Below are 18,734 nucleotides of genomic sequence, written 5' to 3'. Positions count from 1 at the left end.
AGTTTGATGAGATTCATTTTTCTGGCAAGTTGTGCTGGTTGCTGACATGAGGCCTCCGGTTTCTCACCCTAAAAATCTCCTTCTAAGGTTGCTTGAGTGTCCTCAGGCTATGGCTGCTGACAGCCCCCAGAGTAAGTGGTTTAAGAAAGACAGAGCAAGGGGAAGCTACAGTGTATCTTCCATGACCTACTCACAGAAGACACAACCATCATCTCAGTCACATTCTATTTGTTAGAAGAAAGTCACTAAGAGAAGCCCATGCTTAATGGGAGGGAATTAGGCTTGGCCTTTTGAGAGAAAGAGAATCAGAGCATCTGTACAATTATTGAAAAACTGCTACAGGGTTTAAAAACCCTCACTCTGGGGGTACCTGGGTGGCTTAGTTAAGTGACCAACTCTTAGTTTCAGCTCGGGTCATGATCTCAGGATTATGAGATTGAACCCAGAGTTAGGCTCTGAAGTCATTGTGGAGTCAGCTTGAAATTTTCTCCCTCCTCCCTCTGTCCTTCTCCCTGCTCTCTCTCTCTTTAAAATAAAATAAATAAATAGAATCTTTAAAGAACCTCACTCTGTAGGGGCTTGTGAAGTGAATTCCTCACCCTTGCCCATACCTGTGAAGGTGCTAATATGATTTGAATGCCTCAGTCAACACACTGTTCTTACCAGCAGCCCTTTTCATGTGTGGACACAGTTACCGGGGCTCATAACTATCTTTTCTTGTCTGAGAAGAGGAAAACATATTCTAAACTCGAGTTTATATACTCCTGAAAGATAAAAGATAATATGTGAAAAATGAATTTATAAAGTCAATAAAATAAAATATCATATAATGTCCTTGTAAACTTAGGGCCGGGTAAACGTTCTTTTGAAAAGACCCCCAAAGTACAAGCCAGGTAGGTTTGACAACACCAAAATGAAGGATTTGGGTTAGATAAAGGACTTCCTAGTTAAAAAATGACAGGGGATAGATTGGGAGTAGATATTTACGATGTTAAAAAAAAAAAAAAAGATAAAATTTCTTGCAAATCAAAAGAAAAACACGAGAAACCCAATTCTTAAAATAGAAACAGAAGTAACAGTTCAGAGAATGGAAAGCTCTGCAGGTATTACGCACAGAAAAGGTGCTTGGCCACACTAGTGAGCAGAGAAGACCACCGGAGTAAAGTGAGTCTGATGCAACCTTCCAGGCATAGCGTGGGCAAAACCCAGTGTGTTGGAAGATGCCAAATTTGGAGGGGGTGGGGGATGGCGAGTCAAGGGAAGTCGGGGCTCCGCCCCGCCCCCGGTCACGTGCTCCCCGGAGCAGGCGGGATCGCAGCAGGCAGTGCGGGCCCCTCCACCCACGCGTGGGCCTCCGCCGTGTCTCCTGCCCTCGGAGTCGGAGGGGAAAATACTCTTCTTGAGACCTTGCTGCCTGGAGGGTACCCCTGCGCTCGGTGGGAACATGAGTGGCCGCGCCCGCGTGAGGGCCAGAGGCATGGCCCGCAGCCCCAGCGCGGCGGAAGCCGGTCGCACCCGTGCCCCGCCATCGCGGTCACGGTCGTCATCACCATCGGTGTGTAGGACTCGTGTCCAACAGGGCCTCGCGCTCTCCTCCTCGGTGGCCTTCATGCACACCGCCTTCCTCTGCTTTTACCTCCTCAGCTCTGCTGGGAAGGAGTGGGGTATCTTCCCGCTGGACTTCGGGTCCTTCCAGGGTTTCTCATATTTTTCCCTTCCCGGGGGGTGGGGTGCTTATCCCGGTAAGAGAGTCATGTAGATATTTTTGGCCAGTGAAGAGTACTGAAGATTGGAGGCAAGTGCCTCATTCCTTCTGCTTTCTGAGAGTTTAATTACTTAACTCAGTTTTAAGTCTCTTGGTAAAAACTGTTGTACCATTGTAGGGCATATGAGCTAATATGATTTGTCTAATTCCTACGCCTGCATAAGTAATCTCAGACACAGATGTGGTTTAGATTCAGTCGCTGTTTCTTGACCAACCGGCGTGGATCGGGCTCTTGGTTACATTTAGGCAAGATTAGATTAAACTGGCCGGTGAATCAGCAACTTTTGACGGATGTTACGTGGACCTACTAGTATTTGGAGCAGTCTTTTAGACCAGAATTCTCAAGTGTGCTCGTTGTGCCTTCACTTTCATGTCATTGTTTTCCCTTGACTTCGTGCCTTTCTTAGCAGGCCAACATATACTTATTGAGTGAACAGAAGTAGTTACTGTGAAAAGAGGAAATATCAATGGTTCCCTTGGCCTATTTCATAAACAAATTTGGGACCCATTTATTCAAAAGAGTCATCACCTGAGCTGGTGTCCAGGTCCTCTGGGCTCAATTTGTTTTCTTGCTATAAGTGTGTTTACATTGGAGCCCCATTGTGGGAGGGAGTGGAAGCATGAGGTCCGTGTTCATCTCCACCACCTGCCCTCTGATGAGCTCTCTGCGCTTGAGAATCCCAGCTCTGCCTCTTTCTACCTCCTATTTGGCTCACAGTCAAAACCAAAGTTTGATAAATGGGGAACACTATAGCTGGTCTTTATCCTTTTTTTTCTAGAACGAACAGTGTCTTCTCATCTTCTCTAGCATTTTAGGGACATTAGTTAGCATTAGCTGACATTCGTTAACATTAGTTATTGAAGACGTAGGACATGATACACTTCTTATTTTGTGATAACCTTTTGGTTTATGACTTAACATCTTAAATCTAACCAAGCTTTTCTCTGCTCCCCCCACCCCATTTTAGCCTACATCTGTTGATACTGGCAACAATGAAGCATCTTCTACCAGTAGCTTCGTGGGAACAAGCAGGAAGTCCCAGAGTTGTAAGTGCAGTTTGATCTGCCCTCCCCTGTACCCCATCCCATCCCATCCCATCTGAATGGAACTGGAGTGATTGCTAGGCTTTACCACAGCAGGCTCACTTCTCTGGCATCCCATTTACCTCTTCTCAGAGGATCCCCTGTGTGTGTTCGGTTTCTTTGGGATCCCAAGACACAGTCTGCCACTGAATTTCCTGATGCTCCTTGGCACTTGGGCATCCACAGGTGCCAGGAATCCAGTCTTCTGTTTTTTTCTGTTCATTGAATAATTCTGAAAAATGTTCAGAAGTTCTTTATGACACAGAAGTGTCCGTGCCCCATCCTGAAGGGATGGTAGAAATCTACCACCCCAGCTGCTATATTCTCTTCTTTTTTCCCACCATTTGATGGTAGCCGTCTTCACTGCAAATCCAGACTGGGACTCAGGGTACTTGTCCACGGGCTACCGCAAGTTGCCGCTATCACGGTGTGGGGTGGTATGCCCCATACCCTAGTTTGCTAGGGCTGCCATGACAAAGTGCTATAGACTTGGGGGCTTAAATGATAGAAGTGTGGTGTTTCATAATTCTGAAGGCTCGAAGTCCAAGATTAAGGTGTCCGCAGAGTTGGTTTCTTCTGAGGCCTCTCTCTAGGGCTCGTAGAGGGCTGTCTTCTCCCTGTGTCTTCACATGGTCTTCCTTCTGTATTTGTCTGTGACTTTACCTCTTCTTAAAAGGACACAGTCATATTGCATTAGGGCTCATGCTAATGACATTATTTTAGCTTAATTACCTTACTAAAAACTCTGTCTCAAATACAGTCACATTCTGAGATATGAGGATTTAGATCTTCAACAAGTAAATTTGGGGAACACATAATTCACCCAGTAGCCATGGCTGAAACCTGTTAGCTGCCTCCCTTGCTCGGACTATGAAGTTATGTGATGTTAGTTCTAAGCACTTAGGGTCTCCCAGACTCCTGATCATCAGTCCCTCCACCATCATCTGCTTCTCGGCTGTCTATTCACTAGGGATTTTCTAGCTCCCGCAAGTAGCCTGTGTGCTCTGAGCTCTAGGAAGTGCACTTGGTCGCACAGAACACCTGTCCTGGGGGTTATCAGGTCGTGCCATCCACTGCCCAGCTGCTCTTGGTACTTCCTTTCCACGCCTGATGAACATTCTTGTGACTAGCAAGGCTCAGACATAGAATTTTTTATTTGATTATTTTTAAAAATTGTGGCAAAATATACATAATGTAAAATTTTGCATTTTAGCCGTTTTCAGTTGCATACTCCTTGGCATTAAGAACACTCACATCATTGTGCAGTCATCACCACCATCATCTCTAGGACTTTTTTAAAAGATTTTATTTATTTATTTGGCAGAGAGAGATCACAAGTAGGCAGAGAGGCAGGCAGAGAGAGAGGGGGAAGCAGGCTCCCTGCTGAGCAGAGAGCCCGATGCAGGACTCGATCCCAGGATCCTGAGATCATGACCCGAGCCAAAGGCAGTGGCTTAACCCACTGAGCCACCCAGGCGCCTCTAGGACTTTTTTTGATCTTACAAAACTGAAACCCGGTACTCATTAAAAATTAACTCCCCATTCTGTCCTCCCTCGAACCCCTGGCAGCTACCATCTCTCTCTCTCTCTCTTTTTTTTAAGATTTTATTTATTTATTTGAGAGAGAGCCAGCTAGAGAGAGCACGAGCAGTGGGAGGGGCAGAGGGATAGGGAGAAGCAGGCTCTCCACTGAGCAGGGAGCCTGATGTGGTGCTCAATCCCAGGATCTTGGGATCATGGCCTAAGCTGGAAGCAGATGCTTAATAACTGAGCCACCAGGCACCCTCTGGTAACTACCATCTTATGGTAGATTGATTTTTTATAAACCACCTAACATTTTGAAATCAAGAGCAGTGAATGATATGGATAATATAGTACGAATAATTTTTAAACCTTTTTAAAAATTAAATAAATGTGATTTTCCTGGGAGACTCAGACTCCACAGAAACGGTATGAGCCGCGGTTTTGAGCCAGCGATAATGTCATTTGAGGGGGTTGCGGTGGCTGTATTAAAGGGTGGTCAGAGTCCTAGAGATTGGTCATACTATTACTTCGTAGTAATACTACTACTACCCTTGCTTTGTAGTAATACTCTGTACTTTCCTATTTTCACATTATCTTCAACGTGCCACATCATACCTCAACAAACAACATCTCTATACTTGTTTAAAGAGAAAATGTTCATTTGGAAACAGATTTTCCTTTCACATTTGCCAGAACCTAACAGTAAGTAACGTGCCCCAAGGTGAAATGCTGGCTTTCATTTTCGAAGGAATGAACTAGCACAGAAACTGACAGCAGTGTTCTTGGAGTTCTCTTCTCATGACTGAGAGACGTAGCAGATTCAGCCCCAGTGCGTAAAGAAGTTGGTGTGGACAGTCTTTATCTCTCAGTGTTCAGGGGGTTATGCAAGAGCTGAAGAGGGGACAGCCGCCCTCCATACCTGTGTGTGGAGGAGGGCATAGGGGATGGGCCTTTTTCTCCTTAACAAAGAGGAGAATCAGACTAGACATAAACATTATGAGGTAGAGTTAACTTGTGGTATGTTCTTTCTAACAACACATATCACGCTTCCTTTACGGTTTTCAGGTTTTAGGCTGAAAACTTCTAAATAGTCACGATTATTTTCAGCAGCGTGGGTTGGTTTTCATTAAAGCCACAAAAATCTGAGCTTCGGTTAGAGACTCAGTTTTGACATAGTAGTTGTAAACAGCATCACTAGAATGAAACATGAGATGTCATGGCATTCTCTTCACATTTTAGGTCAAGATGTTGTATCTTCTGGTGATGCTGGATGTACTTTCACTGAAAGAGGTGGGAAAATCAGACGGGACTTCAAGGACCTGAGTGTCTGTACCAGAGAGAAATTGGCCCATGTGAGAGATTGCAAAAGAGGTACGGAGTAATCGTGTTTACTTACTTTTTAAATGTTACCAAATCATGCTTAAGGAATTTTAATTTCTAGATCTAAAATAAACGAGTTTATATATTGACTTAAAAAACATTTATTGAATGTCTGTTATATTTAAAGCATTATTTAGACACTAGTTGTTTTAGCCTTAATTCTCTCCTTTATTAATAGAGGTAAGAATATTTCCCCTAAGCATGTCACTCTTTGAAAAGATTTTCTCCTTACACTTGGCGTAGGGGTTGAAGGATAGGCTCTGTTTCTTTTCCAACAGTTTTCCTATGGGAAACAATAATGTCTCTGTACTTCAGTTGTAAAAAGAAAGATCTAGTCAGTTTTTGGAATTTTTAACCATTTTTCAAAGTCACCCCTGAAATTACACCCAGAATTATGGGCCTATGCATCTTCAGGAAGTTAGGTGTTTTCAATAGATTCTTGAAAGGCTTTGTGACACCCTCCCAAAAGTTGGGAAAGACTCCCTGATGCAGATCAGTTTTCTTCAAGCTTTTTACAACCATGCAAAAAATTAAGGAGTAGATACATTGTTATCTAGCATACACACAGTACCACAAAAAATGGGAGCCAAGTTTCATGAAAAATGCTTGCCCTTACTATGTACAAGGCACTCTGGTCAATTCTGTTGCATTCTAGTCATTTCATAAGATGTGTTGGGTCATGTCATATGTTGTCATAACTTCAGCTCTAATGGGTCATAATTACAGTGTATAAACAGTGGTGTAGGTAATATCCAAGGGTCTTGCCAGATCTGACATTCTAGGATGACTTCTCTTTGTCCATGAATATGAGTAGCTAAAATATACTACCTTTTCCCAAGCTACAGGAGAACAAAAGAAAGCTTTTCTTTAATTAAAATAGCGTAAGAATCACTTGCTCCTAACAGATATCTACCATACATAGAAACTGAGGAAATACCAATGCACACATGATGCTCTTTTTCTTTACCACCTTGGGAGCTCATGTTTCCACTTCCTTCATGAAAGGAAGCAAAATAGCGCCCATCTAATAGAATTCCTTTCTATAAGACAAACAGTGGATGATTCCCTACAAGGAGAAGTCTTGTGCCCTCCTAGATTCTGTCCTAGAGGGATCTGATGCCATCTTGAGCACTGAACAACCAATATAATGAGGCCATCTCTGAATGTGTCTGATACACTTTGAAGAGGTGAATAAAAAATTCTGAAGGGCTGGAATTTCTGGACGCTTACCCATGTCTGCAGAAAAGAAGCCCAGAGGCCTTGTCTGTTTTCATGCATAAAAGATGTATTATGCATAAAAGATAATTTCTTTCCTTCCCCCGTTCTCCCCTCAAAAGGGCCTTCCACTTTTCCCTGATTGAACTATTTCAGTATTGTCAGAAGGATGAGTAACTTTTGATTGTCTTGATTTCCAGGGGGTTGGGGGTTGTGCTCATGGTAAGAACTGGACAGTGTCTTTATAATCTAAGAGCAACATAATTTCAGAGCAGCATCTAAAAATACTGCTTGAGCCAATTTGCGTTGCACAGACGCAGAGCTGGAAGGCAGGCTCTGGAAGAAATCCTACGACAAGAATGTCAGTATCTGGGCGCCTGAGTGGCTCAGTGGGTTAAGCTGCTGCCTTCGGCTCAGGTCATGATCTCAGGGGCCTGGGATCGAGTCCCGCATCAGGCTCTCTGCTCAGCAGGGAGCCTGCTTCCTCCTCTCTCTCTCTGCCTGCCTCTCTGCCTACTTGTGATCTCTGTCTGTCAAATAAATAAATAAAATCTTAAAAAAAAAAAAAAAGAATGTCAGTATCTTCTCTTAGGTTCTTATGAGGCCTGCTTTACACATGATCACATGATCCCTTCTTAATTCCTGAATGTGTGTGTGTAGGATTCCATAAGTTTACTGGGCTGTAGGTTATGAAAGCTTGTCTTGTGTCACTGAACCAGAATCCTTGCTTTACAGCAACAACAATGCACAGGTGAGTAAAAATCTTAAATGGTATAATTAATATTAACAAGGTGTGATTTTATTTTCGTGAAAAAAAGATGTTTTTTATTTGTCTTCTCAGGTTCCAGTGGAGTACCTGTGAAACTGGTCACAAATCTCTTTAGTTTAGATCTGCCCCTGGACTGGCAGCTCTACCAGTATCATGTGGCCTATGTTCCAGATATAGAATCTAGAAGGCTGAGAATTGCTTTGCTTTACAGTCATAAGGTACTTTCCAACAAAGCAAAAGCATTTGATGGCGTCGTCCTTTTCCTCTCACAAAAGCTGGAAGCAAAGGTATAGTATGGTTACTTTTTACACCTACACACATGAATATACTTACACTCACCCGAGTATAGTTAAGAGGTTAGTCGATTGTCATTACAGTTGGAATGAGTGTCTCACTCCTTTACTCTGTTCTGGTCCCATGCCTGAGAGCAAAAAGACTTCCTAATTAAGATCTCATCAGTAATTGATTTCTTAATTAAGAAGCTGATGATGTGGCATTTAAAAAATAAGAGCTGTATTACAAACACTGCCTAAAACTGCGATTTTTTTTTTTTTTTTTTTTTTTGCAAAGTGTCCTTGAAATGGGCCTCCTTTTTAAACTTTTCCCAAAACAGGCAAGACTTCAACAAACACCATTTAGCCTATGGCTTCAGAGCCTTAAATTTGTTCTTTTGCTCCTGCACAGTTGTACCTGTGTGTCTAAATAATTTTATATCAATCTCTAATTTGAAAGCTGTCATTTCTTTGATCATACGAAATATGAGTTATTGATATCAATTCTAAGGATTTTTTTAATGGTGTGATCACTGGTTACGGCGGTCGCATGATTCATATTCCTTTATCCATGTTTTTGTATGTTCAGCATTTTCAGTCCTAAAATATACTGTTTTTGATGCTTTTATCATATATGTCCTAAGGCACTTTTAAATGACTACAAGGAAAAAAGAACCAGTGTCTTTATAAAAAATTAAAGTAGAGCATCGAATTAAAACTTTATGTTTCTATCCCTGAGAAACCTTAATCCTTTAGTTCAACATTTTGGACAGGATGGTACCAAGGCATAAATTTAAATTTCTAGACTCCATATAAATCTCTGTGAATTTCCTCAAGAAATGCGTTCTTGAGCACTCTTGGGGCCTTTATCTTTTTATGAGAGTCTAAGATTTATACGAGCTGCTTGAGTGATTATTTTCTCTGTATATGGAATTAAAAAATCATACCATAGGCTTAAAATTCAGAGGCTTGGAAAATCTGGATCTATAAATTTAGAAACATTTTAATTCATCGTAAGTCCTTATTGATCCTTCAGGGTTTTGTCCTATGACCAGACATCGATAGCATGCTAGTATGGTGCCTCTTGTACTTAAATGCTGTATTTCGAGTGTATTGTTATCATTAAGGATTATCTTGTTCTTGTTGATACATCTGTAGTAACAGTGAATTAAATATGTTAATATTATACCCCCCCCACACTCACCATGAGTGGTCCAGCTTTCTTCGATTGTATCTAACCAAAATGGAGAAATTTTACTCTACAGATGCTCAGAATAAACATATTATTTGTTTCTCATTCAAAATGAGCATGTAGTATGCACCTTAGGCATAGTATCTAATGAAGAGGCAGGTGAGTAAAAACACGGTTAGATCATGGGTCACTTGGATGGCTCAGTGAGTTAAGTGACTGCCTTTGGCTCAGGTCATGATCCCAGAGTGCCTGGATCGAGCCCCTGCTCAGCAGAGAACCTGCCTCTTTTTCTGTGCGTTCCCTCTCTCTCAAATAAATAAATAAATATTAAAAAGAAAAGTTGTGACACAAATCAGGGTTGTTGACTTTATTTTCCAGGTTTTAACAAAAAAGTATTGTCTTATATCTTATCACCCTATGGCCTGCCTACCCAGTGATGGTGAGATAGAAAGAACAGAAATAGTGTCACAACAAACATGTTACTGTGCTCACCTTTTTATTCTGGTCTTCACAGTGACTCAGACTTAATCCTGCATTCCCGTCCGTCTTCTGCACACATTGTAGGATCCCTGTTTTTGTTGAGAGAGACCCTGCACTCATGCATTCATCACAGCCCCCCAGTGTGCGGTTCTAGAAGTCCTAGTCGGCTGCTTCCTGGCCTTCCGCTGTCTTGCAGACCCCATCTGTGGATCTGTGGCCACCATGTGGCCTGCTTTCACTGGTCACATCTAGCTGCCACGCCTAGCATTCATTCTGCCCTTACAGAGAGCCTGCGGTGTGATTTCAAGGTGCTGGCATCATTGAGGAAACAACGACAGATAAAACATGGCTTGCGTCAAATCATTTCCACTTAGTAGGAAAGTTATTTCCTACAGTGCAAGGTTATTTACAAACGAATATGGTTCAAGATTACGTTTCTCTTCCAGGCTCTCACTTAATCCTCTCAACACCTCTCCAGCCTTAGAGGTTAAGTATCTTGTCAAAGGTCTTCCTACAGAGCTTGACCAAAGGCAAGATCCTGACCAGCAGGATACTTCAGTGGGAGCTGATACTGGCTCCTCGGTCGGGATTTGGGTCAGTGAAGGGGATGACGGGGAGAGGAGGGATCCCCAGACAAGAGGAAGGGGAGGAGCAAAGGTGCAGTGATAGAAGGCTGGGGGGGGAGGGGCATATTTTAGAAACTTCTGATTGTTCAGGTTTAGCTAGGAAGGAATGAAGTTGTAGCTCCAAAGGTAGGGAGAATCTTAAATGTCCTGCTGGGGGATAGGGACCGTCCTCCACAGAGCACTGAAGCCTCAGAGAGAGTGTTTCCATGAGATCTCTGCTAGGTTACATTTACTCTGATCACATCCTGCTGGATGGTTGACAGGGGAAAATGGAAAGATTAATAAAGAGCCACTGGAGTCATCTGGGCAGGAGTCAAAGGGGCTTGAATCAAGGGACAAAGCCCTGCAATTTATTTAACCTTCCTGCGTGCGTGTGCTGTGGGATAAAGATGAGATCAGTGAATTATCCCATTTAATCTTCACAACACTGGGACTTAGGCGAGACTTCCTCCTATTTTAAAGATGGGGAAAGGTCTTAAGGAATTGAAGTGGCTTGCTCTGTGTCACACGGGCTGCAGGAGGCGGAGGACGTGGGTTTGTCCAATTCCCAATCATGTCCTCCTAAGCCCTGTGGTAAGTAACTGGAGCAGCGGAAACAGATGAAAGACGTTGTTGGTGTAGACGTGCTAAGTCCTGCCAACCAGACGAGCATGAGGTGGCTGCTGGGTTGAGAAGTGAAAGCACACTCTGACGCAGCCTGGGACAGGAAGCCTGGAGGGCGTGGGCAAGAACACAGGAACCCAAGAGCAGTTGGTGTCTGGGTGGGGGGAGGTGCAGGGAGCACCGACAGTTTGCTTAGATGGCTCTTAGGCATGCAGTTCCTGGAGGGCAGTGTGAGGGGAGACCTCTGCTGCCACCTGCCTGCCTGCCCCTCAGCCCAATGTCCTTTGGTGTCTGAAGCCTTTGTCCTGAAATCCCCACAGCAGTTTGAAAGCATCTCACCTCTTTTGCCTGCTAGACTTCTCCCAGGTGTTGATGAGCTCTTCTACAGCTCTCCTACCTCCGACTTCTCACAAGATGAGTAAGAAATCACCTTAGTGGAATACTTCACCCCCCGTGGAAGGACCCGTCTGTCTGTGTCCATGCAATGAGCCATTCCTGCCCTACATTTCTGGTTCAGCCTGAAAGCGATTACGAGTACACTGTAGCTACAGAAAGTAGAGATAAAATACTGGCTAATGAATTGGCCTCTTCTGATTCCTTACCTTCCTAAAAAGTCCTTGGTCGTTGATTTTTATTGTCTGATTTGATCACTCTTTTATTCCAAAAGCCTGTACCAAGTCCTGTCTGGTCTGGCAAACTTTGTATTTCGTTGGGTAGCTGGTATAGAAACCTGTTCATGCAATTGTTCTATTGTTAGAACACTGTTTCCGATTATAAGAAACATACAAATTTCTCTAGACCTTTCAAAAGTTAGTAGATTCCCTGTGTGTTTTAATGTCTGCTGATTTCTTCCCCATGTTTACTTACCCTCTTACAAATTCCCTGTCCTTACCTTTCTTTTCTGCATTTCTGTTTTTTAATAAAGGATTTATTTTATGTACTTGACACACAGAGAATGTCCCCCCCCCCGTGTGCAAGTGGGGCGAAGGGCAGAGGGAGAGGTGAAAGATTCCTCAAGAGGACTCCCCACTGAGCATGGAGTCCGACTTGGGGCTCCTTCCCAGGACCCTGGGATCATGACCTGAGTCAAAATTAAGAGTCAGTTGCTGGGGCGCCTGGGTGGCTCAGTGGGTTAAGCCGCTGCCTTCAGCTCAGGTCATGATCCCAGGGTCCTGGGATCGAGCCCCGCATCGAGCCCCACATCGGGCTCTCTGCTCAGCCGGGAGCCTGCTTCCTTCTCTCTCTCTCTGCCTGCCTCTCCGCCTGTTTGTGATCTCTCTCTGCCAAATAAATAAGTAAAGTCTTTAAAAAAAAAGAGTCAGTTGCTGAACCAACTGAGCCACTTCGGTGCCCCTCTGCTTTTCTGTTTATGAATAAACTTTTGAGAGGCCTCTGGAATCCATGAACCCAGGGTGGGCTGGACAGTCCACTAATAGGCTTCTGGGTGTCAGTGAACCACCTGAAAATGGGTACATCATTGTGGTATATACATATGTGCAGTTTTCAAGGGATAATGCCTATAACTTTTATCAGACTCTCGAAGTAACTTGTGACCTGCTCCCCTACCTCAGCTAAATGAGGTCAAGAAACACTTTATCTTTGGATCAAGTCTCTGTATCCTAAGTCTGATTTTGATTCTCCATTAAGAAGTTAGAGAGGTGGGGCGCCTGGGTGGCTCAGTGGGTTAAGCTGCTGCCTTTGGCTCAGGTCATGATCTCAGGGTCCTGGGATCGAGTCCCGCATCAGGCTCTCTGCTCAGCGGGGAGCCTGCTTCCTCCTCTCTCTCTGCCTGCCTCTCTGCCTACTTGTGATCTCTCTGTCAAATAAATAAATAAAATCTTAAAAAAAAAAAAAAGAAAAGAAGTTAGGAGAGGGATGCCTGGGTGGCTCAGTTGACTGCCTTGGGCTCAGGTCTTGATCCCAGAGTTCTTGAATCCAGCCCTGGGTGGGGCTCCCTGCTCAGCAGGGAGCCTGCTTCTCCCTCTGCCTCTGCCTGCCATTCCCCCTGCTTGTGCTCGCTCTCTTGCTCTCTCAAATTAATAAATAAAATCCTTAAAAAAAAAAACAAAAAAGAAAGGAGAGAGAAGTGTTGCTTTTTTAGGATTAGCAAGCTAGGAAAACCCTGCAAGTGCAGTGTGATTAGATTATTACAAGCTAACACCTGCAGTTCTGATTATTACATGCTAACACCTGCAGTTCTGATTATTACATGCTAACACCTGCAGTTCTGTTTGTTAATACATATTAAATTGTGACGGCTGTGTTGTCTCTGATTCTTCACACTTGAGGGTGACCTAGCGTGCACATTAAGTACCTCTTTTCCCAGGTCACCGAACTGTCCAGTGAAACTTCCAGAGGCGACACTGTGCGGATGACTCTCACTCTGACAGGGGAGCTGCCGGCAAGTTCCCCCGTGTGCACCCAGGTCTTCAGCATCATCTTCCGAAAGTGAGGCGCCTCCCACAGCACTTTAGTTGAGGCTAGCGATGCCATTTGGTACAAGTCTCGTGCTTTCCTGTAGCTGTGCGGTGATGGGCCCCGCGGTCCCTCGCAGCCTCTCACTGGCTGCCGCCTCGTCATCCAGTGCTGAGTTGGGACAACGAGCTCAAGGGCTGTGGGGTCTCAGAGGTGGCAGGGCTGGAGTGGGGTAGGGTGGGGTGGGACTGCCTTTTCTCTCCCTTCTTTTTCTGAACCCTCTCCGGCCCTCCCACCCAGGCTGAAAAATCAGGGATGTCTGGGTTTGTCATGAAAGATCTGTTATTCTCCAACATCACCCGCTGCTCTCTGCTCTCCCTTCCCCCTCAGCCCCCTGCCATGCGAACCCCTGGGGCAGAAGGAGGGTTGTGACATCACTGTCCAGTGCCCTTCTAAGTGATGTGAGGGTCATTTGCCTTTTGGGGGTCATCTCGGGGGTTGTTGGGTGGATCTCCATGAAATGTGGATTTCTTGGCCCCTCACTCGACCTAGTAAAGAGAATTTCAAGAGTGGGGCCCGAAATTCTCATTTTTAGCACATTTCCTGGATGACAAGTGGGAACACAGAGACTTGTAAACCAGTATTTTCCACACTCCTGGTTGGACCAGCAAGGTGATATGTTCAAAAACTTCGGAGCCAGTGCTTTGCTTAATAATGGCCTCTGGACAGAGAGTTTGGGTTTTGCTGGGTGGGATACACAAAAGGAATCCACCCCCACCACCAGATATGTTATTTCTTAATTCTAGTCAGACGTCTTGCTAAATAGCTTTGGATGGTATTCAGTGTTGGAGGCTGAGGCTCAATGACATTTCATAGCCCAAATCCTGCAGTTGTAACCTGTTTCCTGACCTGAAAGGCTTACACTTCCCCCATGCAATGGGCAGCCTCAGATCGGTGACGTGTCCTGTTCCAGAGGTGGCCAGGCTTAGTGGCTGGAGGCAGCAATGCTATGTAGCCTCATTAGAAACAGCCTCCCAGGGGCGCCTGGGTGGCTCAGTGGGTTAAGCCTCTTCCTTCCGCTTAGGTCATGATCTCAGAGTCCTGGGATAGAACCCTGCATCCGGCTGTCTGCTCAGCAAGGGAGCCTGCTTCCCCTTCTCTCTCTGCCTGCCTCTCTGCCTGCTTGTGATCTCTCTGTCAAATAAATAAATAAAATCTTAAAAAAAAAAAAAAAAAGAAACAGCCTCCCATCTCAAAACAGGGAAGAGGCCAGAAAACCCTCAAACATGGCTTGCCTTATCCCCTCCATGCTAACGAGAATGTTACAACCACAGTCATATTGTGACCACATATTTATCATTGCAGTTAAGTGGAAACAGACAAAAATAATTTCAGTTATCATTCTCAAATAGAAAGAAGTCATAGTTCTTATATATACACACTCATAGGTATATTTAGCATCTAAACCCTCCAGTGCCAGAAGAATGAGAGCTCTATAGTTCTGACATATTTTTATCATATATTCAGCGTGGGGACAAACTTAGAATTGTACTGTTACTAACTGATGTTGACCAGAGATTAAAAAAAAAAAATGTATACTTGCAGGATCTTAAAAAAGTTGGCCATGTACCAAATTGGACGGAACTTCTATAAGCCTTCTGAGCCCGTGGAAATTCCCCAGCACAAGTACGTTTATTTATATTTTCTGTTACCCTGAAATTGTTATAATGTGAAGAACGTAATTTACGATGCAATATTACACATTATGCCCTCCTGTGAGAGACTGTGTGTTATGAAAAATAAGGATTTTTAAAATTTTCAAGTTTTTTATAGAATGGAGAACGTCAGTGTGAAGCTAGCAGCCCGTTTTCTTCTATTAGCGTGCTAGATCATTATCATCGATCCTAGAAGGAATCCAGAAACTGCGTTTTCTGCGTGTGACAAGTAATAATGAAGGCAGAGTAAGCAGGATGGTGACACACCATGTCGTTGAAGCCGTTTTCTTGCCGACAGGAAGTTAGTTAGCACAGCCAGTGTGGTTGACATTGGGTAAGCAGAGGTCAGACAAACAAGTCAGCTACATGAAACTGGAATTTCCGCTCTAAATGGGAAGGAGGTATTTCAGGTTAGGTCATCAGCTGTGTCTAGAGTGGGTTGTTAGCTCTCCCAGATATGCGGTCAAGCTAAAGACAGAGAGGCAGTTGGTAACCCAAAGACAGATATGTAAACGCAGGCAGGAGTGGGAAAGGTAGAAAACGAGGGGGCAGGCTGTTTCGCCTTGTGCCAGGTAGGGGGGACATGGTTGGGTTTCCGTATGGTAAGTCAGTGTGGCACAGCGGTCTGTGTAAAGCATCCTGTCCGTTCTTGTCACATGTCCCCTGCCGTGGACAAGAAGCTCTTGTGAGCTGGAGTTGGCACAGGACATATGTTTGTCCTGAAGGCTGGCTCAGGAGCACCGTGAAGGAAGTCCACAAAATAAACTGAAGCAGTTCTTAAAAAAATATTTGCTCTTTCTTTCATGTCATTTTTGTTAAGTTTTCCTTAGGCAGGACTTCGGTCCGTCATAGCCCTAAATATGGACGGGAGCCACAGCCTCTGCTACAGTGTCCCTTGTGTCCTTGTACGTGATACCATCTAGGTGATTGCTTACTCTCATGAGGTCTCAACACTCTCTAGGCCATCGAGTCTGTGTGCTTTTCTGAACCCAGAGGTTTTCATTCTGGGATAGAACAGATCCAGTCCAAAATGTCAGTAGTGCCAAGGTAAATTCCTCCTCCTCGGTGGCATGTAATTCTCATAAATGTATGTTCAAAAGGCACTCCAGCTAGAAATAGCTAATGTTTTAATCAGCAACTAGAAGGAATCAGACTGAAGAAAAGTAGTTTCATAAAATCTAGAAAGTTGGAATGTAAAATCAGCATTTAAAAATGGTTGTTTCATGATATGACATTTCAAATACGTATTTTTCTATATTTATTTACTTGAAGGTTGTCCCTTTGGCCTGGGTTTGCTATTTCTGTGTCACAGTTTGAAAGCAGGCTCCTGTTTACTGCTGACGTGAGTTATAAAGTACTCCGGAATGAGACTGTTCTAGAATTCATGGCTGGCATCTGCCAGGAAACTGGTATGTCCTGCTTTACCCAGATGTGTGAAAAACAGCTGCTTGGGCTCATTGTCCTCACAAGGTAAAAGCCTGCATTCAGAAAGCTTTTCCCTAGGGATTGCATTCTTTCTGCCTTCTGGGAACAGGAATAGCATCAGGGCTGCGTCCTGAGATCTGTTCAGTTTACCCACCTGTGTAGATGTGGCTGTGCTGGGTTGACTGGGGTTGGGACTTCTGGAGCAGCCTTCGGGGAGCCTCTGCCATAGGACAGGGTCCTGCGTTACCACTTGCTGCACCCCTCCCCCACCCCCGGTAGTTTGCATTTGGCTGCTTCAGTAGCTCTGCCTGGATTTTCAACCCTGAATTTTGACTTTCAAGTTTCTCCTTGACAAAACGCAGCTCCAACAGTACTGCTTTTCTGCAGCCTTCATCCGGCCACTCCATTAAAATACCCCGTTCCCTCCCCTGTGCTGTGCCCGGTGGCACGCTGCTTACAGCCGGCTCTTCACAGCCACTTTATTTTGTTTCATCACATCACCAGGAGAGAACATTAGGTCCACAGCCCCTCTTATCTGGGAGAGTATGAGATCTTTAAGGCTGAGACCTTTCCAGTCCCTAGACTCTTCTACATATAATTTGCCCACAGTGCAAATTGAACTGAATTAAACACAAATTAGGTTAATTCCTGAGTACCAGAAAGTCACCGTGTACTGCTGTTAGTCCGCAGATCATTCTTTTAGAGGACATGCTAGCCTTCTCCCAATCTGGCTTGGAATTGCCACTTAATGTTGTTTTTCTGGGGTATACAGCTGGGAGGTAGGACTGGTTGAATTAGCCTCCTGTCCTCCTAGCCTCCTGTCATGATCATCGCGAATTAGTGCATCACACTGTTGCAAAGTAACCTTGCAAAGTACCAAGAGCCCAAGAGAAACCTGACAAGGAGGTTTCTGCCCCAGGGCTGGGGCAGCATGTGAAGACACTACATGCCACACAGAGCTGCAGAGGAGAGAGAGCTTGGAAGGATTTTAACCAATCTCCTTGGCAGTTCCACTAAGAGCCAGGCCTAGATGGGAGATTGAGTGGGGTACTTGGGTTGCATGGTTCATCAGCCTTTTTTGGGTATCTTTCTTTTCTTTCTTTTCATTCCTTTTCTTTTCTTTCTTTCTTTCTAGATTGATTTATTCATTTAAGAGAGAAAGAACTGAAGTGCGGCAGGGTGGGGGAAAGGGACATGGAGAGAGAGAATCCCCAAGCAGACTCTCCACTGAGCGCAGATCCTGATGTGGGGCTCGATCCTAGGACCCTGAGATCATGACCTGAGCCGAGATCAAGAGGTGGACCCTTACCCGATTGAGCCACCCAGCCTACCCTGTTTGGGTGCTTTTTATCAGAACAGCTATCTGGGAGCTAAAAAATTGAATGACACCAGAAGCTGATGGGAAAGTTTTGAGCAATGCTTCAGCCTTTGAACTTCTAGGAATAATTTATAGTGATGTTAGAGTGTCTCTCAGTGAGAAAGATTGTGGTCTAATGACTTTCTCACCAGTTTTGTTGAAATATGGAGGTTTTCCTGTATTCTGAAGAGTTAATGAATGCTCTTCTCAGATAAAAGCTGATCATTAGGGGGAAAAAAAAAGACTATTCGTGTATTACTATTGTAATTTCTGAAAGTTAGGAGTCTAATACTTTGAATTATAACTGTAGTGAAATAGCCACTTTGTCTTGCATGATTTGGGGAAAACGTTGAAAGATTCCTTGCATTTCCCAGATACAATAACAAAACCTATCGCATCGATGACATTGACTGGTCGGTGAAGCCCACACACACCTTTCGGAAGAAGGACGGCACTGAGGTCACCTACGTGGATTACTATAAACAGGTTGGATTTTTTTACTCTACTCTTATCTCCCTTCCTCTTAGCTCAGAGAAGTCTCCCTAGTCCTTTCCCAATCAAACAAGTCTCCCGAACCGTCAGGCTGAGTCTGTTTCTGACACCATTCTTCGACTTGTCCCTTCCCCTCCATCCCCACCTTCCCTGGCTTGGCTCAGACCTTCCTCCTGTCTCCTGTTGCCCTTCCTCCTGTAGCCTGGGGCATTTCCCTTCAAAGCATAGCTGATAATATCACTTCTTGGCTTAAAATATTTCTGTGGCTCTCTAGTGCCTCAGGCGCTGGATCTGAACTCCCCGGCAGTGCCCCTTAGTGCCCATTATGATCTGGCGCTCCCTTTCCTGAGCCTCCTCTCTCACCACTTTGCTTCCTTTGTGTGTTCTGCCGTGTTTCCCCTTTGTTTGAGGTTCCTTCTGT

The 18,734-nt window shown here is 44.4% G+C and overlaps 1 protein-coding gene across 1 annotated transcript in view; it reads left to right on the top strand.

Annotated features, from left to right (window-relative positions):
- Positions 1 to 1,444: 1,444 nt before the first annotated feature.
- Positions 1,445 to 18,734, top strand: part of PIWIL4 (piwi like RNA-mediated gene silencing 4) — a 44,650-nt gene continuing 27,360 nt past the window's right edge. Inside the window, exons 1-8 of the mRNA XM_044260699.1 lie at positions 1,445 to 1,555; positions 2,734 to 2,818; positions 5,618 to 5,743; positions 7,809 to 8,023; positions 13,236 to 13,357; positions 14,930 to 15,010; positions 16,312 to 16,509; positions 18,196 to 18,307. Coding sequence (XP_044116634.1) covers positions 1,445 to 1,555; positions 2,734 to 2,818; positions 5,618 to 5,743; positions 7,809 to 8,023; positions 13,236 to 13,357; positions 14,930 to 15,010; positions 16,312 to 16,509; positions 18,196 to 18,307 — 1,050 coding nt within the window. The remainder of the gene's footprint in view (positions 1,556 to 2,733; positions 2,819 to 5,617; positions 5,744 to 7,808; positions 8,024 to 13,235; positions 13,358 to 14,929; positions 15,011 to 16,311; positions 16,510 to 18,195; positions 18,308 to 18,734) is intronic.

This window comes from Neovison vison, chromosome 7 (genome assembly GCF_020171115.1).
Source record: "Neovison vison isolate M4711 chromosome 7, ASM_NN_V1, whole genome shotgun sequence".
NCBI classification, from domain to species: domain Eukaryota; kingdom Metazoa; phylum Chordata; class Mammalia; order Carnivora; family Mustelidae; genus Neogale; species Neogale vison.
Note: the sequence above shows the minus strand (reverse complement) of the source record. Positions and strands in the feature narration are given on the sequence as shown.